Source organism: Muntiacus reevesi, chromosome 8 (assembly GCF_963930625.1).
Source record: "Muntiacus reevesi chromosome 8, mMunRee1.1, whole genome shotgun sequence".
Taxonomy (NCBI): Eukaryota; Metazoa; Chordata; class Mammalia; order Artiodactyla; family Cervidae; genus Muntiacus; species Muntiacus reevesi.
In genome coordinates this window covers 32,897,727-32,923,871 of record NC_089256.1, presented here as the reverse complement: position 1 = coordinate 32,923,871, position 26,145 = coordinate 32,897,727, and the positions used below count along the sequence as shown (strand labels likewise).

General features: G+C 44.9%; 2 protein-coding genes across 4 annotated transcripts in view; one reads left to right on the top strand and one right to left on the bottom strand.

The window, feature by feature from the left end:
* Positions 1 to 214, bottom strand: part of PLCL2 (phospholipase C like 2) — a 210,590-nt gene extending 210,376 nt beyond the window's left edge. Inside the window, exon 1 of the mRNA XM_065943320.1 lies at positions 73 to 214. The gene's annotated coding sequence lies outside the window, so the exon portion shown is untranslated. The remainder of the gene's footprint in view (positions 1 to 72) is intronic.
* Positions 215 to 1,421: 1,207 nt separating this feature from the next.
* On the top strand, positions 1,422 to 25,755 carry LOC136173625 (uncharacterized). 3 transcript variants are annotated; one of them, XM_065943330.1, is made up of 6 exons: positions 1,422 to 3,988; positions 4,152 to 4,414; positions 5,488 to 5,582; positions 9,694 to 9,925; positions 23,071 to 23,654; positions 24,741 to 24,849. In XM_065943330.1, the coding sequence occupies exons 2-5, from the start codon at positions 4,385 to 4,387 to the stop codon at positions 23,392 to 23,394; spliced, it is 681 nt and encodes a 226-aa protein (XP_065799402.1). In that variant the 5' UTR covers positions 1,422 to 3,988; positions 4,152 to 4,384; the 3' UTR covers positions 23,395 to 23,654; positions 24,741 to 24,849. The 3 variants fall into 3 exon arrangements, with proteins under 3 accessions (XP_065799402.1, XP_065799401.1, XP_065799403.1); XM_065943329.1 differs by lacking the exon at positions 24,741 to 24,849 and adding an exon at positions 25,083 to 25,755 and having other exon boundaries at positions 1,422 to 4,414; XM_065943331.1 differs by having other exon boundaries at positions 1,422 to 4,414; positions 23,477 to 23,654.
* Positions 25,756 to 26,145: the final 390 nt, after the last annotated feature.

Genomic DNA, 26,145 nt, shown 5'->3' with positions numbered 1-26,145 from the left:
GCGCGGACCCACCCCGGGGGACGGGGCGCCCTCCAGGGGACCGGGCACCCACAGCGGGTACGGGGCGCCCACCGAGGGGACGAGGCGCTCTCCTGGAGACGGGGCGCCCACACGGGGACGGGGCGCCCACTGAGGGGGACACCGGGCACCCACCGCGGGGGACGGGGCGCCTTCCCGGGGGGACGAGGCGCCCCAAGCCGGAGCGGCACCCGGGACGGAAACACGCCCGGCACACGCGCCGCCGCGGGCGCCAAGAACGCCGCACGGCCCGGGGGGACGGGGCGCCCCCCTCGGGCTCGGGGCAGCAGCGGGCGCCCTGACGCGCCTCGGCCACGCGGAGGCGCCTCCCAAGGCCCCCGCGGCCCCGGGCGGGCGGGGGGGGGTCTCCCCGGACCCCAACCCCTGGAGGCTGACGCGCGCCGGGTCCGCCGCGTACCCCGGGGTCAGCGCAGGGCGGGCAGGGCACCCGGGACCCGCCCGCCCCGCCGCCTCCTCGGGGCTCAGCGCCGCCCCCTGCGGGCCGCGGGGACCCTCCCCTCCCCGGACGCACCGCGGCAGCCCGGCTCCAGCTCCAGGTCGCCGCCGTCGCGGCCGCTTCCGCTGGGCAGGCTCATCGGGCCGTGGGGACCTCGCTGCCCAGCAGACGGCGACGGTGGGCGGCCGAGGGTCGACGGAGGCCCCTGGCCCCTCCGGAGCTCTGGCAACCGCCCGTCAGCCGCCGGCGCCCCGAGGGGCAGCGAGCGTGCAGGCCACGGGCCGGCTCAGCCCGGCGCGCGGGACGAGGCCCCAGGGCCTTCTCCTCGGGGCTGCCCCGCCGGCCAGACCCGCTGCACGTGCAGAAACCGGCTCGGTTCTCTCGGGCTCCTGAACCGAGCATTCTGTGAGCGGGGTCAACCCGTGGCAAGGACGCTGGGGTCGGGGAGGGGACAGCTAAGAGGCGAGAAGCCGGGGACGCGGGCAGAGCCCGGCCCGGGCCCCCAGGGGTTCGTCACATCGTCAGCCCCCCGGCGCCCTCCCTGAGCCGGGCGCCAGGGATGCCCGCTGGTCCGGCCTTCCGCAGCCCGCGCCCGGGGTCAGCCTCCGATTTGGGAGAAGAACCCTACTTGGATGGCTAAGCAGGCCTCTCCGGTCCTTCCTTCTCCTCCCTCCCCCAGTATTTCAGGTCGAGTCAGCGGCGTGAACACCCCGATGTTGTCTCTTTTTGTCTCCCACTGCCCCGCGCCAACACCCCCCTCCACCTCTGCTGTCCACCCTTGGAGCCAGACACGGCTCACATCCCCAGCTCGGCGCCCCCCTCTCCACCCCAAACGCCCTGCCCGCATCTTCCAGCCCTCTCCCCGCGCCCCAGCGCTTCTCCAGCGCCTGTTTCCTTTTCCGGAACACGCTTCCCGCAGGGCGCGAAGGAGAAACTGCCGGTCCGCTGGGGGGTGAACTTAAAGACCTTGCTTTTATTAGCATGATGTTGTAGCCAACTGCCAAGGCGCCTCTGAGGAGGAAACAGCTTTCCATACATACCCACACCCTCTTCCCTGCCTCTGAAGCAACTTCAGATACCTTTCTGTTATTCTTGGGGGTGTTTTGATTCTTCTGATCTGGATTCCTGTTTTCATAACCTATCATACAGACTTTTATCCCTCTCTTGCAAATCTGGGCCTACTTGTGAACATCTAGTATCACATCAATGGACAACAATGTTTGAATGTTTTATTCAGTCCTATCCCTTTTCTTTCTTTCTTTCTGTCCTGTTTTCTAGTTTGGGTCCATTTTTTTTTTTCTGCCTTGTGATACTTTTGCGGAAAAATATATTCAAATAATTCAAATCAGGTTCTGAAGCTGTCTTATCAAATGTGTAGTCGTAGTAGCCTGTGAGTATGCTGTGAGGAGGAAAGGAAGAATGCTAGGCCTTTATCCTTAAAGCTTTCTAATTTTGATATTTTGAGTAAACACCTGAAGATGTTTCCAAACTTTTCCTGCATTTATCAATCACCAGTAATATACTATGAGAGTCATATCTTTGCAACTCATACTACAAGTTTCCTAGGGTGAGGGGGGACATATAGATTGAAATCTACAGGGTGCTCTTTCTAAAACCACCATCTGATTCTCCTGATGCTTCCAAAATGAACACCTATCCATCTCACTCTGAACTCCCAACAGGTCAAACCAGGGAGACGTCATTGAAATAGACTTGGCATTTAAATTAAAACGTTTCCCAAAGCATCTTGGCAGACTGTGCCGAATGATGCCAGAAGCCCAAGGCCTGCGCCAGGTTCCTCTTTATCCCCCTAAGTGCCGCCTTCCACAAGCCGTTGGTCACATGCCTGCAGGTGTTGGAGGTGTACTTCTGCATCACACACATGGCCAGCCTGTAGGTACCATTCTTCCCCGGTGGCCATGGGAAGCAGCATGTTCCCAGCACACAGACAGTGCTCAACCCCCAGCAGGCTTTTTAAATAGCTAAACTCTGATTTTTTTTTTTCATCCCAAGCAGCACAGGAAGCAGTTGTTCCTCCTCCTTTCTGCTTGTTTCTCCACAGTTACTAAGTGATTGCTTTCCACTTCTCCTGCTCCATGAGCAGTGCTATTGAAAAAAATTGTAAATATTTTGCCAAAATTCTTGCTGAAGTGTTTTTAATGGCATTGTAAAATTCATAGAAGTTCGAACTGGAAAAGGAGCCAAAATATCACAGTCATCTCTCAGCAAATACGTCTAATGGTCCCTTCCGATGACTTTTCAGAGTTGGACAATAAGAGATAGGCAAGACATTAGTAAAATGCTCATCCTGAATATGGTGTTTATGCCAATTTGTTGTCTCTGTATACCAATGGTAAGATGCTGATGAATCATTTGTTCATAATGTTTAAAGTAAATCTATACCTCTAAAAATCTCATGGTTTTTTTTTTGTCATGCCATCAATTTGTCTCTTCTAAGTTTTCTTCAGATTTCAATCTGCTTGGGCTTTTAATCATTGTTGTCACCCTTGATGGCGTGATGTTGTTTGTTTGTATCTTAAATCCGATGCCTCAAACATGGGCACTGCATGCTCCCTGGTCCGTAATAGCCTTCCTGCAGCCTCCCAAAATAACACTGACGCTGGTTACTGACTTCTTGCCGTCACTGATATCCTTGTAGGTTATGAATTTGTATCTAGTTTCCAGTTCGCAGCCTCTAACATTACGACTTTAAATTTTTCTGACTCACTGAACACTTGGCCTTCAGATTATTTTTTCCAATGTGTGATGATAATTTCCATTTCTCAAACCTCTATCCGATTTTATTTCTGTATTTCTTTCAAGATGCAGTACAATTCTAGGCTTCATATTTGACTGCTCCCCATATGTTTAATGTGAGCGTTAACTACAGCAGAAAGTAGAAGACCAAAATGCTTTAAGGAAACACCAGATTAAATCAATGTACTGGTCCACGCTGGCTACCTATTTGCTTCCTAAATTAATCCTAGATGTTGATTTGAATCTATTGTGGTCCTAAGGGCTGGGGTTATGTGTATTTTTTCATGCGCCTCAGCAAGAGATATGTAGCAATTGCCTTTCTTCCTCGGCACCCATGAGGCAAGTTAGACCTGCCAACAACTTTCATTTTTGTATTCTTCCTCTCCTCTGACACTGAAGATCCTTCACCCATTTTTCTTGGATCCATCCTACACGTGTATATAGCTGCCAAGAAGTTAGGCACTCAGGGAATTACATCAACAATTTCCAGCCTCTGAGGAGCCACTGCGTGAATTCATTAAGTTGTTTTCAGTGGCTATTGAGTTAGGTAGCACTTTGAGAGAACCTATTAATTACCGGAGATTCAATAGGATTATTTTATTAGCAAAAGTAACCATATGATTTGCTCTAAAAGTTACTGTCACTTGTTGCACTGCTTTTGTAAACGTTCATGTGTGTGGTTGTATTTCTGCTGTTATTTCATTACAGGAATCATTGCAAGCTCAAGTGCTTGTAGGAGCCAGGTAAATATAACAGGTAAAGCTGGAAGGATTTGTTTCCTAATACCATCATAATTTATAGTTTTCAGCAGTGACATATTTGCATGTCAAATACAGAGGAATCCTGACTCATCTTTGGTTTTCCAGTTTTTAAAAGTGCCTTGGTTTTAGGAAATATTTCATTTCCCTCCTAACTCTAGGAAAGATGGTGTGGATAACCAGGTGAGAGGCAGCATTATGGAGCCGTGGGGACTCAGATACCCTGGTGAGGACTCATTGCTACCAAGAGGAAATCATGACCCAGTGCCACTTGGATCATCTAATCTTTTCAGAGAAACCAGCAATCTAGAATAGAAAACTTGATATTGGGTTAGTGCCTTCTCTTAAGGACACCCACAAAACAAGGTCACACATAAGGTCTACACAGAGGCTTATGTTTTCCTGCCCAGCTGCTAACTGCATGGTAAGCAAAGTGTAGCAAAGCCTCCCAAATTTGGCGTGTGTTTAGATCTTGTTAATCTGAGTTCCAAGCACAGATTGTTTTCAGGGGTGGAGGAAGTCTGATGACCACATCATTTGCTGCATCCCAGTGTGGGGTGGATGACTCCCAACCTTCTCCCCTTTGCATTTCCACTCGCACATTCCAGCCCCAGAACTAGTTCGTCTCTGAAAGCTGAAACTCAGAAACACATCTCTGAGGCTTCGCTGGTGGTCCAGTGATTAAGAATCTGCTTTCCAGTGCAGAGATTGGATGTGGGTTTGATTCCTGGTCAAGGAACTAGATTCCACATGCTGCAGGGCAGCTAAGCCTAGATGCCGACTATTTAGTCCGCTCGGTCTCGAGCCTGTGCTCCACAACTAGACAAGCCCCTGTGCTGCAACAAAGACCCCGCACAGTCAAAGGAAAAAACAACCCGTGGTCTAGCCAACAGCTCTGCCCTTCCTTCCCCCAGATGTGCCACCTACCAGCCTCAGTAAGACCTGTACTCCCCCCACCCATCACTCTCTCAAGTTCATCAGCACTCCTGTCTCTACCTCCTGACCAAGACTTCGAACCACATTCTCAGCAGCAGCCCAGGTGTAGCTCACCTTCTACACTTTGCATGAATCCAAGCATGACTCTCCCTCTGCTTGCCCCCGGCTGCCACTCTGCTGGAGGGAAAAAAAAAATCCTAAGTTCTGCTGACTGGACAGGTGTTTGATTTCTGGGTTCAGTGGGGCCTTTGCTGCTATGAAAGTGGTATGTTCCTCTTTGCTAACTGCCTCCAATTTCCATTTTCCAAACTGTTCCTCTCCAAATCCCCACTCACCCACTGCCCCTCCATCTCAGCAGTAGTCCTACAATCCGATTTCACAGAGGCAGTAAGACCTGTCAAGAAATAAACTGGTTTCACTTTTCCTCCATCCCATTTATCTTTACCTAACCCACCACCCCATGTCTTGAGCTAACCTCACATCACGTCAGAATGAGCTATGAATGTCTTGTACGATTATTGAACTCCTCTGTTCTGATATGACTTTTTAATTTTTTTGCAGGGGTGGAGGGTACTGAAGGGTTTGGTAACCCTCCTTTGGGTGAAAGCTGGAGTGGGGTCTTCCCTGGAGGAGTGCCCAGTCTCAGTGTCCATCAGGTAAGGACAAGGTTTAGGAAAGCATTCTTAGACCAAAGAGGAAATGCTTCCATCTTTCTGGTCTACCTGCTCTTAGGTCTGGTATCTCAAGTTCCATGGGTGCCCCCAGGGAAACCCCTGAGGCCAGAAATGGGGGATCTAAGGAGAGGGATCTTGCTTGGCTCTATGTGGTGGACTCCCCCAACCTACCAGTGAGGAGGGGTTAGGTATCATACCTCCTCCCAGCTCACCATCGTGGATACAGGTATAGATGGTTAGTGAAAGAAAGAGGCGTGCCTTCCCCCACCCCCACGGCCAGTGTGACGGCTGCAGCACCAGTAAGGAGATTCTGGGAGGAAAGGTGAAACCCCGAGGCAAAGACACAGATTCTGGGATGAAAGGTTAAAACCCCGAGGCAGAGACGCTGCTTCTCTCTTTTTGGAACCTGGCCCTACCGGGGCTGCTGTCCTGTCTCTCCTGCCTTGTTTGGTCCGGTGTCCTCATCCATTTCTCTCTCCACTAGTTGCTTTCCTTCTATATTTAAATAGGAATGACACGCTGCCAAGTTTTCAGTTACCAGTCTATGTAATTGACTTCCTTTCTCTTCTACTGAAACTGCCCTCCCAAAGGTCAAAACTGACATCCTAATTAACCAACACAATGGCTACTTTTTAAATCTCCAGCTTTCCTGACCTTTGTGAAACAGTTGATGATGCTGACTTTCCTTATAGCAAAGAAACTATTTCTCTGCTGAGATGCTGGGCCTGATTGGCCCCAGAAATGTCATGCTCAACATGCCTTAGCTTTAGGTCCCTAAGCTCGTACTGCACACACCTGTTCTCCCATGCTCCGTATTTCTTTCTCCAGCATACCTACACAGCGGCCTTCCTGAGTAACTCAGAATGGGCCTCAAGTCCTTGCATCCCCCTGGTCCACTTAACTGTTAAGGAACAGGTAAATGTGTAAATCAGTCCATAACGGTCTCTCAAACCATTTCCACCAGCAAGGCCTGGTTTATGGTCTCATCACACTTGGCTTGGACTGTCGCAGCAGCCTCCTAATCCTGCCCGGCTGTAGTCCCTCCCAGCTTCAGTCAAGTTCTCAAACCACTATCAGAATTGTCCCTGGAGGGACCACTTCTCAACCTGAAAGTCTTCAACAGGTTCCAATTCAAGACAAACTTCATTCTCCTTAGGCCCTCACGGCCCATATTAACCTGGGCCCTGGCTTCCATTCTGGAATCACATCCTAGCCAGATATGCCTCCTCCAAACTAGTCACACTGACTACTTCCCCAAAAAGCTGTGCATGCTCACCCTCTGTTGCTCATGGTATTTGCTAGGTTTAGAATTCCTGTTTCCCTCCCTCCACTGCAAGACTTAAAGGCATCCTTCAAGAAACACAATGTTTCCTCCTATGCACAGATGTTTCTGACTCCAAAAGACATTGTATGTTGCTCCTCTTGGCTCTTAAAGCACTTAGCACAGTATAGGATTCACCTTTAGGCTTTCTGTACCACCCCAGAACCTGAACATAAATAGCTCCTCAATAAATTTGTTGATTTTAATACACCTTTTTTGAAAATCCATGTTTGTCCTTCATATCCTTATAAAATCTTTTCTTTCCTCATAAGGCCTCTTTTTCTATTAAAGATTTTTTTTTTTAATGTGGACCATTTTAAAAGTCTTTATTAAATTTCTTACAATATTGCTTCTGTTGTTTGTATTTTAGCTTTTTGGCCGCAAGCCATGTGGGAATCTCATCTTCCCAACCAGGGGTTGAACCCTTAGCCTCTGCATTGGAAGGCAAAGCCTTAATTAACCACTGGCCTGCCAGGGAAGTCCCTTGAGGTCTCTTTCCTTGGATATGCTGACTATGTGTTATTCTATGCCTTCTGACTTTTAGTCTTGTTTCCCCATATTATCTATTACAAATAAATGCATCCACAAAGCTTTTGTCTTTTAAACATACGTATACTTTGTGGAAAGGACTGTACTTGGTGCTATCAGGGGAGGCAACTGAGAGTTTGGGGTCAGATGGAGGTTTATTTCCCTTTGTGCATGTGTTACAGTTCCAATTTTAAAAGTAGTCTCAAAGAATCAATTAAAGGAGCCCTCCCAGCCCTGCCATAGGTCAGTAAAAATCCTGACCTAGCTCTGAGAGGTGCGATTGCAGCAAAACCTGACTAGACCAAAAACATGGCCCCATCCAGCTTGGCACACTGCCCAGCTCCCTTCTTAATGAGTTAGAAACTCCCACCATTAGCAGTAACAACCCAGAGAGAAGACAGAAATCTCCAGAAGGCTGCTGTGAAAATGTGTAAGTTGGCTGGCAAAAGAAGGCAGCTTCCCTAGACAGCATCCTCTCCCATACACGTAAGCAAAAAGTTAGCCGGATGCCACCTTGGCCTTTTCAGCAGAGACACGTGGAGACCACGGGAGAGAGCAAAGGCGGGTAAGTCCTGTTACCCAGGAGGTGGACGCAGGGCTCAGGGCGCACAACACCACCCCTGAAACTCAGAAAACAGAAGGAATCTGGGGCAAGGGCAAAGAGATTGAGAGCCTCCCACGCAGTTTTGTGATCAGTCTGGGTGCACAGTAACACCTCGGAGGGGGCTTGGGGTGGGAGCAAGACCTGAGTGAACTGAGGCTGTAAGGAAGCGATGGACTGGCTTGTTGAACAGGGTTCAGAAGACCATTCTGGGGAAGCCGGGGGCCAAAACTCAGACCCATGCAAGTCCCTTGCCTTGACTCCAACTGCTGTGCAAATGCTTCTTGCCTTATCAAACCTTTGTTAAGCCCTTAAAGGGAGGGAGCCTTAAGTGATCTTTCACGTCATGTGATCATATAAACAGAGGACCTTGAACTCAATGGGGACTAGCACAAGAGCAAGAGGAAGTGGATACATCAGGGCCACGGGGATTTCGGCTCCACGGAGAGGAAATCCTGTGCCACGAGGGGCGGGTCCTCGTCACCGGAGGGCCCTGGAATTTCATTTGCACAAGGACCTTAAGAATAGGGTAGGCAATTATCTACCGGGATGGTATGGACCACTCCAGCCTGAAGGCAAAGGGTCATATGAATGATTCCTTTGACCTGCTGACTCTGGGTGTTTAGTCACAAATTTTTTTAAAACTATTTTTAAAAGTCCAATTACATGTTGGGTTTTTTGTTTCTTTGACTGTGTTATTTTTTTTTCCCCCATTCTTGGTTGTCTTCATTTTAGTGGAATTACTATTGCATGTAATGTCACGTGTCAGCTCTTTCCCAAGCTACGTACTTCTGAGTAGAGAAGTGATTTTTCTATCACTTGTGTCTTGAGATGGAACACCTTTGCATTCCCATAGTCTGAGTTCAATTGTTGCGTTTAATTTGTCCACTTTTCCTACTGTTTAAATTACGTTCCCTGGTTTGTCTTTATCCCAGGACAGTCTCTTCTCTGGGAAGATTCTCCATTTGGTGAATTATAAAATGGTTCTTTCCCTGACATAGTAACTTCTTTGATGCTGTCTTGCTCTGTATGTAACAGGGGAAATTAAAGTGTTTAGTAGAGTACAATGTTAACACAATTAGAGTAGGTGGAGTCATTTTAAATCACCTTCAGTCTCTAGGTCCGATAATGGGTACCTTGGGTTTTTAACTCTAGGTTGTATCCAAAATAAAACATGTTATCACCATATTCTCCAGTGTCAAACTCAGGCTTATTGCCTCCATAAACACTTTGCACACTGATCCATCATCTCTGTTTTCTTTAATTCATCCATTCTCCCTGCAAAGACCAAATTAATCTACACTGACATTTCAGCCATAAAAATGAGCCCAACCATCTCTGCTCTGCCTTCTTTTTCCTTTTAAACACACAGCTTAAATCTTAAGTCTTTCATAAGCCCCTTTCTCCGCAATGGTGTATAAACATTTTGTTCCAACAGTCTACTGTTCTCACTCTTGCAGGGAAATTCAAACCTTCTGTCTAAGGCAGGGTGTTAGGAAGCAGTCTGGCTGAGTGACTCAGCCCCCGGACCTGAGATGCTTTGGCTGGGAGCTCCAGTCAGAACCCTTGCCATTTGGTCACTGTTTGTCATAAGACAAATCCTTTAAACCTTAGGGATTTCATTATCCTCTTTGGTCACACAGGGAAGAAAACGGCTGCCCTACCTCCCAACCTGCCCCCTGGGATGGATGCAGACCAACGCTGACAAGTGTCAAAGGAGGCCAGCCAGGAATGCTGATTCAAAAGGAGCAATTTGAGCTCACAAGTCATTTCCCCCAAAGGTCAATTAGACCCACGAGATTTCTCCGGCACACACAGGAAGTCTCAGCCTCATCTATATTTAATGTACTTCCCTTCTCACTGGTCCCCAAAAAGGTGAGTTTGGGGTGTGAAAACCATTTAACAGTAAAAGTTTCCATGCCCCTACATTTCAGAACCCCAGTCAATGACCCCCTTTATTTTCACTTTGAATGTAGTAAGTGTCTACTCAATTGCAAAACATGGATATTTGTTGGAATATACACACTCCATCCCCTTAACAATGCTGACAACTGACTTCAACGTACATTACACTGGCTTGGGGATTCCGAGACTGCCCACTCACCCGCCGGTCAGCACACTGTGTGTTGTAAAAACTCTTTAGTCTTTCCAGCGCATCTCACAAACTAATGATTCTTAAGAGAAAGAAACATAAAACCACGAGAGGACAGAAATTGTGTGCTTCTAAATTGCGATCTCGTCAAGAGGAAACAGAGGCTAGCCCAGCGACCAGTAACTGTACTGGGGAAACCATTTATCTATCTGGAAAGGTGGATGAGGAACGCAGCTACTGGTTTGGAAACGGGATTATTCCAATGCATTGAAATGAAAGAAAGCATTAGTGGAATTGGTGTGTTCCTAATGGGGCTGGCTCTAGAGTGCTGCTTGATTCTGGCCTGAGTAGAGGGCGGGGAGGGAACACTTATCGATCGGCTAGTGTCCCTCGGCAAATGCTCATCGTTTCAGGCCTCAGGGCAGGCCACGTGGGCATCTTGGGAAGAGCAGGACATCTGAGAAGCAGCCTCTCAACCCTAATCCAGGCCTAAACATATGCCCTTCGGGGGTGAATAAATGATCCCTGGGGCGGACCTGCTTGGGGATTCAAGTTTTATGGATTTGTTTCATCAAGACTCTGTCTCCAGGATCTGGAGGTAGGATTTCTGTGAGCAGGGTTCATTGGAAGGACTGATGCTGAAGCTGAAACTCCAATACTTTGGCCACGTGCTGCGAAGAACTGACTCATTGGAAAAGACCTGACTTATTGGAAAAGACCCTGGTGCTGGGAAAGACTGAAGGCAGGAGGAGAAGGGGATGACAGAGGATGAGATGGGTGGATGGCATCACCGATTCGATGGACATGAGTTTGGGTGAACTCCGGGAGTTGGTGATGGACAGGGAGACCTGGCGTGCTGCGTTTCATGGGGTTGCAAAGAGTCGGACACAAATGAGCGACTGAACTGAAGAGAACTGAACCCTAACCCTCACGGTCACAGACAGGCTGATACAGAGCTACTATCATTTCCTCTTCCCTGGTGCATCTGGCGGTAAAGCATCCCCCTGCAATGCAGGTGGCCCAAGTTTCATCTCTGGGTTGGGAAGATGCCCTGGAGGAGGAAATGACAACCCACACCAGTCTTCTTGCCTGGAGAATCCCACGGACAGAGGAGCCTGGCGGGCTGCAGTCCTTGGGGTCACAAAGAGTCAGATGTGACAGCAGCTAACACTATATGGCTTCCCAGGTGACACTAGTGGTAAAGAACCGCCTGCCAGTGCAGGAGACATAAGAGACTCAGGTTCAATCCCCGGGTCAGGAAGATCCCCGGAGAAGGGCATGGCAACCCACTCTGGTATTCTTTTCTGGAGAATTTCACTGGACAGAGGAGCCTGGCGGGCTACAGTCCTTAGGGTCGCATGGAGTCAGACATGGCTGAAGCGACTTAGCAGGCAAGCAGGTAAAGAAGGCTCAGACAGGTGAAATGACTGCCTCAGGCCCACAGATATGAGACAAGCCCATCTCAAGATAAGATTTTCAGGAATGCTCCAGTTGGCTTTAACCCCATCCTGCCCGGAGGCAGTTCTGACTCCAGGATGTATACCTCCATGGCTCCTCATGAGAATGGCCGTGTTGGAAGGGAAGCAAATCTGGGCCCCTCAGACAATGTGCGCAGTTAAGGCAGACAAGCGAAGAGCAGAAGAGGGAGCAAGCCCTGTCCATTCTGTGTGAGAGGCGGGAAGGCTGGGGGTCCCGGCCGCGGGAGGGGGCGAGGCGAGGGGCCCGGCTTACTTCAGCTTCTGCTGTGGCTCGAGGTAGAAGTCCTGCTGAGGCCTGAGCTGAGGTTCATCGGGGGGACAGCTGACCGCAAGCTCCTCCAGCGCCTCTGGAAGTAACGAAAGAACACTTGACGTTACGTGAAGGAGGCAAGAGGACTTTCAGCAGGGATTTCACCCTGCCGGTGGGCAAGAGTTAACCAGAGGGCTTGTCCAAAGCTGCCTAGCTGGCAGTGAAGTGAAAGTCACTCACTCGTGGCTGACTCTTTGCAACCCCATGGACTATACAGTTCGTGGAATTCTCCAGGCCAGAATACTGGAGTGGGTAGCCTTTCCCTTCCCCAGGGGATCTTCCCAACCCAGGGATCAAACTCAGGTCTCCCGTTCTGCAGGCAGATTCTTTACCAGCTGAGCCAGCAGGGAAGCCCTGGAAGAGGCTCTCATATAAATGATGGAATGGCTTTTCTAGGAAATCCAACAAATCAACTGCAAGCAGCTTGTTAAGAAAAATGAGTTCCGCAAAGTCTCAGGATATAAGGAACAAGCAGGACCAGCCACATCATTTGTAGCAGCCCATTGCAAAATGGAAATGCAAGACCTTTTGCTCAGAAATTACTAAGAGTTTCAAAACAGTAGCAGCAGAGCTTCTAGCTGAGTACAGTGTCCCTCTGAGAGTAGGACCCTGTAATAATGCATGTGTTGGAATGACCTTGGAGCCAGTCCTTGACTAAGGCAAAGCTGGCTGAGTACAAGGACAAACTCATAGAAATTGTAGATTTCAGGACTAAAAGAATATAGCAGTGTGTGTATAAAGAGAAAATATAGCTGAAAAATATAAGGAATAAAGTTAGAGCTAAAAGACAGGGAAAGTATTGAATCACAGGGCAAGGGATCATAAAGATTCTTTCTAGTCATACAAATTAATCATATACTGGGACAGAAAAATGAAATTAGTTAATGCAGAAAACAATAGCATGCAATCTATGAAACCATATTCTCACACCACAACATAACAATACAATTATAATTCAGTAGGAAAAATAAAATTCTGCAGAAACAAATCAAATGGAAATTAAAATTTTAAATCCTGTATTAAATTACATAGAGGAAAACTACAGCAGCAAAAATATTTTTAACATAGCAACCATATAAGCACAACAAATACTTCCAATTAATAAGATGCTGACAGAAATGTGCTCAGAAAATGTATCTCCTTAAATATATATTAACAATAAAATGAGGATAGAAACATCACGAATTAATTCTGTGCCTAAAGAAGTTTTAAAAAAGAATAAGGTAATGAACCAAACTAAAGTAGGAAAATAAAAAACACAACAGGAAGTTTTTAAATAAAGGAGGAATAATCACAGTAAACCAACAGAATAAGAGTTTGCATTTTCACAAAATGGACAAAATTGATAAATCATTGGCCTAATGAAAAGGAGAGATTACAAATTAGTATAATCAGGGAGAAGACAATTAAAATAGCTAAAAATTTTGTTAACAAGCACTCAGGGTATTCGTAGAATATATGTCCCCCTTCTTCAGATGGAGGCAGTGGAGGATACGTGGGGATGGAGGAAGAGGAAGCTGAACTCTCCGGCTTGTGTTAATAAAACATCATCTCAGCCCTTAAATTCGAGATGCTTTGGATGATGTGAAGCAGGGAAGTGAGGGCTGAGGGACCTACACTTCTGTGACCTGGACTCAGCAGAAGGATCTTCCATCCTAGGAGTTTTGATCAAACTCAGCGATGCAGAGATTTGAAGGCTTATTTTCTGAGGCCAAGGGTAATTCATTTATTCATCACCAGTTCACCTTCGGGTAACTGGGTCAAAAAAGAGTGGGGGTGTTAATTTCTCTCACACTCTTACTTACCAGCTGGGTTTCACACTAAACCAAGCCAAGGGGAGGACTGGGTGAGGGTGTGCAAATGTGCTCCTGTTCTGTGCTTATTCATACCATAAGCTTCATTGTGTTTTATGCTGGTCATGCCTTTGGAATCAAACAAGCCTGGGTTTGAGCTCCAGTTTAATTTTAATTGCCTGGGTGACCTTGGGAAAAAGATGTCATCTCTCAAGTCCTCACCTTCCTCATCTATAAAGTGAGGCTTAACATAGCGTCTACTTTCTGGAGTTTCTGTGAGGATGGAAAGAAGATAATGAACCCACTGCATTTCTGGTGTAGAGCAAATTTCCACTTAATGTCAGCTGTCATTCTTTGTTATGATTACACATCTTTGTGTAAAAGCAAATAAATAAGGAGTGCGACTAAGTCTGTAAAAATAAAAAGGTCAAGAACACTGCTCTTGGCTATAAGTCTACGGCTAATTGATTTAATAGTCATGTGCATATGATTTCTTACAAACATGTAACAAAAAACATATGCAGCAAGGAATAGAAAATATTGTTAATTCATGATCTATGATCAGGAAAAGTGAGATATATATGACCCTGACACCTAACTGGAGAATTTTCTACCTTTTGAAGAATAAATAACCCCTTATGCTACTTAAGTTATTCCCCAAATACATATTTTAAAGTATGGTTTGTTTCCGTAGGGAACAATATTTCCTAAGTAAATTTGTTGGGCCTTAGCAGGACTGGAAAATCTCATTAATGAAACAAAGATGCAAAATCTTAGCAAACAAAATGTAATAGGTTTGAAAATTGTCCAATATGGAAAAAGCAGGATTTATTCCAAGAATGCAAAGTTGGTATATTATAGTAAAATATTTAATAAAAATTAACCATAAAAATAAGCAAAATAAGCACAGTGGATTACTATCTTAGCAAAAGCCAAATACAAAAGCTAGCTTGCTATATTCCAGAAGAAAAAAAATCATATGTAAATACAGGAAAAAATGAAAATTCAAATTCTGTTTTGGTAAGTGAATGCAGCTATATTTAGAAAGTAGAAATAAATAAGTTATTTATTAAAACAATGAAAAAAAGTCAATGGTGTCAACTCAGAATAAATTGGCTTAAGTCTGTAAAATACAGATGGAAAAATAAATATATAATAAATAAAGCAGAAATTAGGCACCTGCAAAGCCTAAAATTAGAAAAGATGACAATATTTTTAAGCTAATGAAAAGGTTTAATGAACTATAAAGTAAAAATTCTCATTATATAAATATATAGAACTTTATAAATTTATGGAACACGTCATCTGTAAACATAGAAATCATTAATACCAAGTACTAGCTAACGGTATCATTATCCTCGTGTTATATTTCAAGTTGCTTTAAATTATTAAAATAATTATAAGAATCATGGGAATTAGGTATGAACTATTCAGTTCAGTTCAGTTCAGTCGCTTAGTTGTGTCTGACTCTGTGACCATGGACTGCAGCACGCCAGGCCTCCCTGTCCATCACCAACTCCCGGAGCTTGCTCAAACTCATGTCCATCGAGTCAGTGATCCCATCCAACCATCTCATCCTCTGCCATCCCCTTTTCCTCCTGCCTTCAATCTCTCCCAGCATCAGGGTCTTTTCCAAGGAGTCAGTCCTTCACATCAGGTGGCCAGAGTATTGGAGTTTCAGCTTCAGCATCAGTCCTTCCAATGAATATTTGGGACCGATTTCATTTAGGATGGACAGGTTGGATCTCCTTGCAGTCCAAGGGATTCTCAAGAGTCTTCTCCACACCACAGTTCAAAAGCATCAATTCTTCACCACTCAGCTTTCTTTATAGTCCAACTCTCACATCCATACATGACTACTGGAAAAACAATAGCATTGACTAGATGGACCTTTGTTGGCAAAGTAATGTCTCTGCTTTTTGATATGCTGTCTAGGTTGGTCATAGCTTTTCTTCCAAGGAGCAAGCGTCTTTTAATTTCATGGCTGCAGTACCCATCTGCAGTGATTTTGGAGTCCAGAAAATAAAATCTGTCACTGTTTCTATTGTTTCCCCACCTATTTGCCATGAAGTGATGGGACCGGATGCCATGACCTTTGTTTTCTGAATGTTGAGTTTTAAGCCAATTTTTTCACTCTCTTTCACTTTCATCAAGAGGCTCTTTAGTTCTTCTTCACTTTCTGCCATAAGGGTGGCGTCATCTGCATATCTGAGGTTATTGAGATTTCTTCCTGCAATCTTGATTCCAACTTGTGCTTCATCCAGCCCAGCATTTCTCATGATGTACTCTGCATATAAGTTAAATAAGCAGAGTGACAATATACAGGCTTGATGTACTCCTTTCCCAATTTAGAACCAGTCTGTTGTTCCATGTCCGGTTCTAACTGTTGCTTCTTTACCTGCATACAGATTTCTCAGAAGGCAGGTAAGGTGGTCTGGTATTCCCATCTCTTTCAGAATTTTCCACAGTTTGTTGTGATCCACACAGTCAAAGGCTTTGGCATGTCAATAAGGCAGAAATAGATGTTTTTCTGGACCTCACTCATTTTTTTGATGATCCAACAGAGATTGACAATTTGATCTCTGGTTCCTCTGCCTCTTCTAAATCCAGCTTGAACATCTGGAAGTTCTCAGTTCACATACTGTTGAAGCCTTGCTTGGAGAATTTTGGGCATTACTTTGCTAGAGTGTGAGATGAGTACAATTTTGTAGTAGTTTGAACTCTCCTTGGCAATGCCTTTCTTTGGAATTAGAATGAAAATTGACCTTTTCCAGTTCTATGGCCACTGCTGAATTTTCCAAATTTGCTGGTATATTGAGTGCAGCACTTTCACAGCATCATCTTTTAGGATTTGAGATAGCTCGACTGGAATTCCATCACCTCCACCAACTTTGTTTGTAGTGATGCTTCCTAAGGCCCACTTGACTTTGCATTCCAGGATGTCTGGCTCTAGGTGAGTGACCATATCATTGTGATTATCTGGGTTGTGAAGATCTTTTTTGTATAGTTCTCCTGTGTATTCTTGCCACCTCTTCTTAATATCTTCTGCTCATTAGGTCCTTACTTTTTCTGTCCTTTACTGTGCCCATCTTTGCATGAAATGTTCCCTTGGTATCTCTAGTTTTCTTGAAGAGATCTCTAGTCTTTCCCATTCTATTGTTTTCCTCTATTTCTTTGCCCTGATCACTTAGGAAGCCTTTCTTATCTCTCCTTGCTATTCTTTGGAACTCTGCATTCAAATGGACATATTTTTCCTTTCTTCCTTTGCCTTTCACTTCTCTTCTTTTCTCAGCTATTTGTAAGCCCTCCTCAGACAGCCATTTTGCCTTTTTGCATTCCTTTTTCTTGGGGATGGTCTTGATCCCTGTCTCCTGTACAATGTCATGAACCTCCGTCCATAGTTCATCAGGCATTCTGTCTATCAGATCTAGTCCCTTTAATCTATTTCTCACTTCTACTGTATAATCGTAAGGGATTTGATTTAGGTCATACCTGAATGGTCTAGTGGTTTTCCCTACTTTCTTCAATTTAAGTCTGAATTAGGCAATAAGGAATTCATGATCTGAGCCACAGTCAGCTCCTGGTCTTGTTTTTACTGACTGTATAGAGCTTCTCCATCTTTGGCTGCAAAGAATACAATCAGTCTGATTTTGGTATTGACCATCTGGTGATGTCCATGAGTAGCCTCGTCCCTTGTGTTGAAGGAAGACGGCGTTTGCTATGACCATGCGTTCTATTGACAAGACTCTGTTAGCCTGTGGCCTGCTTCATTCTGTACTCCAAGGCCAAATTTGCCTGTTACTCCATGTAACTCTTGACTTCCTACTTCTGCATTCCAGTCCCCTATAATGAAAAGGACATCTTTTTTGGGTGTTAGTTCTAGACAGTCTTGTAAGTCTTCATAGAACCATTCAACTTCAGCTTCTTTGGCATTAGTGGTTGGGGCACAGACTTGGATTACTGTGATATTGAATGGTTTGCCTTCAAAATCAGCAGAGATCATTCTGTCATTTTTGAGACTGCACCCAAGTACTGCATTTCAGATTCTTTTGAACTATTTGCAAAAGTTAATTAAACAAATTGAAAATCCAGAAATAATTTAAAGGCATTAGACCAGTGCTATCCAAAAGAAATATTAATATAATGTGAACCACATATGTAATTTAAGATTTCTAATAGCCACATTTTGAATGTACAAAGAGACAGATGAAATTAATTTTAATAATGTTTTATAGGATCCAGAATATCAAAAGTATTATTTCAACATACAATCAATATAAAAATTATTAATGATATCCTTTGCATTCTTTTGTTCATATTAATCTTCAAGATCAGTGTGTATTTTACATCTAAAGCACATATCAGTTTAGACCAGCTATATTTCATGTAGCTAATGGCTACTATTTTGGATAAGACAACATAGATAATGGTAATTTTTGACAAACTATATACATGTATATACATACATATTTATATATACATATATATTTATGTATACATATAAATAACATACGTATTTATAAATGACCTGGAAGGAAAAAATGAATACAAGTTTCTAATCCCATTTGTGCTGCTATAACAAAATATTAAATACAGGTAGCTAATAAGCAACATAAATTTACTTCTCTGAGTTCTCCAGGCTCGGAGGTCCAACATCAGGGTGCCATCATGGCCTCTCTCCAATGAGAACCCAACTTCTGATTCATAGCCAGCATCTTCTTGCTGTGTCCTCCCATGGTGGAAGGGGCTAGGGAACTTTGTGGGATATTTTTATGAGGGCACTAACCCCATTCATGAGGGCCCCACCCTGTTCACTTTAATCACCTACCAAAGGCCCTGCCTTCTAATGGTATCACACTGGGTGTAAGGATTTCCACCTGTGAATTTGGCAGGGTGGTAGGGGGAGGAACAAATGTTCAGACCTAAGCAACAGGTATTATCATTGTAGCCTTACTCATAAGGTCAATTCACTGGAAATATTGACATGGCACTAAATAGGGGCCAGGGTAAGAAAACAGTGTGAAATCAATGAAATAAAATGCTCTGTATAGAACAATCTATAGCTACTGTTGATATCCAAGGAAATGAGACTGTAAGGTTGCATGAAGTAAACAAATGCTAAACAAAACAACATGCAACGTTCCTTACAACTATGTTAAAAAGAATGTTTATGCAACAACAAAGAAAATACCTGAATCATGAGGAATGCAATATTAATACTGACAAAAAAGTGCAGTGTGTCAGTGTATTCAAAGCAGTTTTACATTAATCATATTTGATGGATGTAAGGTCTCCTTTTCTCAGAAAGATATTTCTGTTTATGAAGGAAGGAAGGGAAAGGTTGTGCTATATTGCAACATAACCACAATAGTTGCCAAATTTGGTTTTACAGTACAGTTGTACCACTGTCTGAATTAGGGACATTCAACTGTATTTATTTATATTTCTCTTATATAATTTGAAATGCTGCCAAATTATTAATAGCTTTGTCTTTTTCACCTGGAGTTTCAGGAGAGAATTAAGCTCCAAGATCCTAAGACATCCATTCATAGTGTATAATGGATTAACTTTTTTGCTTGTCATCTGGAATTGTGTTAGCTATGTACCATTCTTGGGAGAATTGTCATTTTCATCATTTTCTGTGTTTTCTGCTTCAGAAAAGAATCTCTGGTAAATTTACTAAAAATCATTGACTTGTTCACTTAAAATGGATGAGCTTTTTGGGTGTGTATATTACACTTCAAAAACATTGCTGTTGTTTAACTCATTTGGCTATTGAAACAGCAAGTGGTTTTCTTTGAAAGAAAACCAGACACCAGGACTATGGAACAACACTGTCCGATTGAACTTTCCACAGTAATGGAAGCGGTCTATGCATGCACTGCCCAGTGCAGTAGCCACTGGCCACGTGCAGCTTGTCCACTGGAAACTTGTCTACTGGGAGCGGGGAACTGAATTTTTTATTTCATTTTAATTAACTTAAATTTAAGTAGCCACATGTGGCTACTGGCTACCATATTCAACAGTGTGGCCACAGGAAGTGCAAGGGATGCAGCTAAAGAGCTAACCTCACGGAGAGTTTTTTCAGGAAAACATTGACTCGAGCAGAATCCTAGAGACGTGCTCACCAAAGGCAAATTCTGTACCCCGACCCTGCCTCAGAAGGAGATTCCAATGTAATGTACCCCCGCCTCCACCTACCCCGCCCCCACCTCCACCAAGAGCCCTTGATAGAGAGTTTACACCACAATGAAGCCACTGTGTATTTCAGTTTGGGAAACACTTCCTTCATAGATGAGGAAACTAAGACCCAAAACCCATAGTAACAGGACTGTTTCATTCCTCAGACTCTATCAGCTCAATGCCCAAACTCCAGGAGCTTTTTAAAGGCTACAGAAAGTGGTCTAGATCTAAAAGAAATGAAAGAATGACTCAAAATTTTTAAAAGGGAAAAACAAAATCAATGATAATTTTCATAGGGAAACTGTTAAAATCACGTTAATCCTCAACAGAAAAATATTATCACTACTGAGGATGTATTTAATACAGTTGTTATGAGGAGGGAGGCCCCCACTATTACTGTCAGAGTAACTGAATATCTCAAATGACTTAAGAGGGCTCTCAGCTTGTTACTGGTCTTTTTAACACATGTTCGACATTTTATTTATATTTTAATACTAATTTTAAAGGGCTTCCCCGGTGGCTCAGATGGTAGGGAATCTGCCTGTAATGCAGGAGACCCGGGTTCAATTCCTGGGTCAGGAAGATTCCCTGGAGAAGTACTGTTGCCTGGAGAATCCCATGGAGAGAGGAGCCTGGCAGGCTACAGTCCATAGGGTCACAAATAGACACGACTGAAGTGACTTAGTCTGCACCCACTAATTTTAATCTCAGTATTATACATCCATTCACCTATTTCTTTTGTGTTGATTTTACCTTAACTTGAATGCATGGCAAACAAAGACTGTAAAAAAAGAAAGTGAAAGGAAGTCACTCAGTCGTGTCCGACTCTTGGCAACCCCAAGGAGTGTAGCCCTACCAGGCTCCTCTGCCCATGGGATTTTCCAGGCAAAAGTACTGGAGTGGGTTGCCATAACCTTCTCCAGAGGATCTTCCCGACCCAGGGATTGAACCCCGGTCTGCCACATTGCAGGCAGATGGTTTAACATCCGAGCCACCAGGAAAGTCTTGTATTTAACATATCTGGAACATGTAACACACAAGAGTTGCTTTTAACAGAAACCCAACTGCCCCCTTCCTCCTGTTTTAAAACTACATCCATCAAAAAACTCTTGAGCGTAGTGGCTAGTAGTGACTGATAACCACACCACTTTTAACAATTAATAGCAGTATTCATTGTACTTGCTATTTTTCACAATTTAAATCACAGATGTTCTGCTCAGCAAAGGGAGATAACACAAAGAGCCATCCTCTGGGGATTCATTTTTGGAAAAATATATTCCTGACATATTTATCACTTAAAAGCCCCAAGAGTTGGGTTACTCTGGGTTTACGCTTAAATACTGCCTTGAGAAGGGAGAAATTTGTGTTTCATTTTCTTTTGTCTAAAAGCATTATAGTTCAGTTCAGTTACTCAGTTGTATCAGACTCTCTGCGACCCCATGAATTGCAGCACGCCAGGCCTCCCTGTCCAACACCAACTCCCGGAGTCCACCCAAACCCATGTCCATTGAGTTGGTGATGCCGTCCAACCATCTCATCCTCTGTCGTCCCCTTCTCCTCCTGCCCCCCAATCCCTCTCAGCATCAGGGTCTTTTCCAATGAGTCAACTCTTCACATCAGGTGAGCAAAGTATTGGAGTCTCAGCTTCAGCATCAGTCTTTCCAATGAACACCCAGGACTGATCTCCTTTAGGATGGACTGGTTGGATGTCCTTGCACTCCAAGGGACTCTCAAGAGTCTTTTCCAACACCACAGTTCAAAAGCATCAATTCTTCGGTGCTCAGCTTTCTTCACAGTCCAACTCTCACATCCATAGATGACCACTGGAAAAACCATAGCCTTGACTAGACAGACTTTTGTTGGCAAAGTAACGTCTCTGCTTTTTAATATGCTGTCTAGGTTGGTCATAACTTTCCTTCCAAGGAATAAGCGTCTTTTAATTTAATGGCTGCAATCACCATCTGCAGTGATTTTGGAGCCCCCAAAAATAAAGTCTGACACTGTTTCCATTGTTTCTCCATCTATTTGCCATGAAGTGATGGGACCAGATGCCATTATCTTAGTTTTCTGAATGTTGAGCTTTAAGTCAGCTTTCTTACTCTGCTCCCTCACTTTCATCAGGAGGCCCTTTAGCTCCTCTTCATGTTCTGCCATTATAGGAGTCCACATATTAAACATATTCCTATGGCTCTCCATGTCATGTTCACCAGCTGGGACTCATTAACTTCATGTGTATGTGGTTTGCACCATGACACTTACTCACCCATTAACAGGACTAGACGGTATATTGATTTAAGCAAGTTTGAGACACTAAAATTAACCATTGTATATTTGCCTTTCGGGTGGCTATGAAAATTCATATTTCCTGTGTCATTATATTTCTTAGCTCTTGGGGTCCAACTTTAATACTGCATAAATTTGGCCATTTTGCCGACATCTGTATGCTCTGCACATCCATCATGCCATTCAAATTATGTGTTCAGTGCATATTTTGTAACAAAGGAAAACTAGTAGAGGAGCTTCTGAGCATTTAGGCCCACATTTTACTTTGTGGTTGCATGGCCTGTGGTCAGAATTTGTCAGTGGAGACTTCTGGACTTTAGGCAGCTGGTCCTATGGCCCCATCTCCAGGCCAAATGTTCCTCTTGATGTATTATTTTGTTACTCCTACAGATTTTTTTTTTTAATTTTTCAAAGCACATACAGTGCTTACTGTGTCCTAGGCACTGTTTTAAGTGAAGATGAAAGGTGCTCAGTCATGTCTGACTCTTTGCCACATGAGTCAGACTATCCAGTCCATGGGATTCTCCAGGACAGAACACTGGAGTGGGTAACCTTTCCCTTCTCCAGGGGATCTTCCCAACCCAGGGATCGAACCCAGGTCTCCCACACAGCAGGCGGATTCTTTGCCAGCTGAGCTACAGGGGAGTGTTTTAAGTAGTAGCTATGTATTAACCCATATAACCCCCACGACAACCTTGTGAATTAGACCCTATTACAATCACTTTCATTTTACAGATAAGAAAATAGAGGTGCAGAGAACTTAAGTCACTTGTCCAAGATCACCCAGGTAGCAAGTGGTAGAACCAGGATTTGAACCTGGCTCTGGAGTGTGTCTGCTCAACTATGGTGTGGTTCTCTTCCCCACTTCTTATCTGTTCCAGCTTCCCAGCGTGACCCGAGGTCTGAGGTCCTGTCCAGGTGAAAGAGACTCCACAGGGGAGACATCTGGAGAGAGCAAAGGCACCTGTGAGGTTCTGATGTTCACACACAACAGACTGGCGGGCCCACGGTTAGGAGGGATTTTCCTGATGTTGAACGGCCCCAGTCCCTCTGTGAAGGGTCTCCCTCCAGCCCTAGGTCACCAACTGCTGCAGAACCAGACCTCAGGACTCTCTTGTCATGTCACCAACAGCGCAGCCGTGGCCCCTCTGCTGAAGCTCAGACAATCACGACTTTCCCCTCCCATCCTCTCCTTCTCCCTCTAAGTACTGTGGCGACTTGAAGAGCATACAGGGTGTCAGAAGAGGGGATGATACATGAACTTGTGAATAATTCTGCTTGTATCAGTGCATAGGCCTGGCCACCGTCAGCCCCTGGAGGCTTTCCCAGGAAGATTAATGATGATCCGAAATCAGCCGGAAACACACCAAGGTCAAAGAGCGATGAATCAAGCCCCCGATGAACACACACTCGGAAGGCTCGGCCTTGCCCCGTACATCAAACAGCCGTCAGAGCTGTGAGACACGTAAGAAAACTGGAGAGGAAGGGGTGGAGGAGGGTGGTTGGCCGCGCCCATTGGTGGAAAAGGCTTTATTCCTATCAGCTCAAATGAAACAGAAAGGCCCACGGGGAAGAAGCTTTAGAGCACAATTTATCAAGCTGTTGACAGCCCAGGACCCTTCATTCTGGGTTCTACAGATTTCTGTCAAACACTAAATGGAATCACATTCAGACAGTCATTGCCTGGGATGGATACCCTGATAAACGAACTCTGAGATGGAGATTAGTGCGCAGGAGGTATATCAGGAGTGTTACCGGGATCAGCACCTGTAGAAAGGAAGGAAAGTAGCCAGCCCGGGCAGAGGAAGGGGTTGGGCTGAGCTTGTAGCCACAACCGAGGCCCCAGGCAGCCCCACGGGGAACTCTGCACTGCAGGTGCCCCGCAGAGCTGGCAGGGTGGGCACGCAGGGAGGCCAGGCCCTGCGCCCTCCCACCGACCAGCTCCCAGATGGTGGCTGCCCCGGAAGGAGGGCATGGCCTTGGGGGAGGCCGCTCCACCCAGCCAAGCGAGGTTCTGACGGGGGCTGCAGGCTGTCTGCTGACCGTACTCCCAGCAACCGAGGAAATGGGTCCTTAACCCCGAAGGCAGATCTGGGTGCTGTGCAATGTCACCCACTCCGTTTCTTTATCAACATTTACTGAGCATCAGCTGTGTGTTGGGCATTCGGCTCAGGACCGTGGGAACAGGACTAGAGATGAGATATATATATGATGCTAGTCCTTGAGGATTTTCCGATATCCAGAATAAGAAATCTTCACTCCATATCAAAAGCAAACCCAAAGCCTTTGATTTAAAAAGCACTAGGAGTCAGTTTGTTTTTGTTTGGCTTCAAAGCCAATTTGTCTTCCCTTTCTCTATTTTGGAGGGGAGCTTCAAGAGTTCCTTTAGGAAGGATATAAATCTGTGTCCCTTGGAACTCATTTAGATGGCTTGACTTTTTATTGAGATCAAAGAATCATGGAATTTTAGACTTCAAAAAGACATTAGGGATTATATGGTATAACCTGTCTCCCAAAGTTGGAGATGTCCTTATTGCAGCATCTCTGACAGGTGGTAATGTGGCTTGACTTGCATACCTCCAAGGACAGAGAACTCACCACCTAAAGAGGAACCCCTTTCCATTGTTGGATAGCTTCCACTGTTACTCACGACCTCCACCCACTGATCCCAGTTCTGCTGTCTTGAGCAATGCCAGATGCCATAGTCCTTCAGGGATCAGAAGACACCTGCTCATCTTATCATCTCCTCCAGGTTAAACATGCTCACTTTTGGCTGTATCTCATAGAATTTTATCTTTTAAGTATCTTCCTAGTATTTCTCCTGTGTCCTTTCCTCTATTACTCCTGGGCTTAGTTCAGATCTTAGCCTTATGCTGTATGTTGCCTCCAACAGGCTCTCCACTGCCCTCCCCAAAACCATGATATTAAAGGCCAGAATCATCTTTTTAAAACACAAACCTGGGACATCCCTGGTGGTCCAGTGGTTAAGAACCTGCCTGCCAATGCAGAAGACACAGGTTCGACCTCTGCTCCGGGAAGATCACACATGCCTTGGAGCAACTTAGCCCAGGCACCAGAGCTACTGAAGCCCACGCACCCTAGAGGCTGCGCTCTGCAACGCAGGAGGAAGCCTCACAATGAGAAGCCCACACAGTGAGGAGCAGCCCTTGCTCACCACACTAGGAAGAGACTACGCAACAGTGAAGACTCCATGCAGCCAGAAATAAATAAAAAGACGAAAAAAGAAAACCCCACACGTCTGCTGGTCACTCTCCATGCCCCACCCCCACTGCCATTTGTCTGAATCCAAGACCCCAACCCCTAACAGCACAGAAGACCTTTCAAGGTGGGCTCCTGCCTAAGCTTTGGGCCTGAACTCCCGCCACATCTAACGTGCACGCTATGCTCAAAACATCCTCCCGTTTTCATCCACATTGTCCCCTCTCTCTGCTCCGCCTGTTCTGTCTTTCCCGTGAACTCCTATTTAATCTCAAAATCCAGTTGAAAGCTCAGCTCCTCCATGAAGGGAACGCAGAGTTGTTCCCTTCTCTGCTTCTGCAGACCTGCCCAGCCCTCTCCTTCACCATTCACCACCTTGTTCAGCAATTACCAGTGATTATCAGAAATTATCAATAATTATCAGCAATTATCTAATTATCAATTAGAATGTAAGCCTTTGAGGGCCAAGAATTCTGTGTTACTCTTGCCATATGATAACTGCATACGTAAGTAAATAAACGAATGAGTAAAAAGTAAAAGGATATAAAATACTTTTTCAGAACCTTCATCTGCATAATAACTCCCCTCTGAATTGTTATGTTTCTCTTAAGATCTCTTAAGGACATCTTCACTCTTTGAGTGTACAATACATTTTTGAACCTGAGAACAGAAATTTGCATTTCTCCTGTAAAGTTCTATTTGTAGATTTGTTGCCTGTCATAACAAAGTCCTATCTT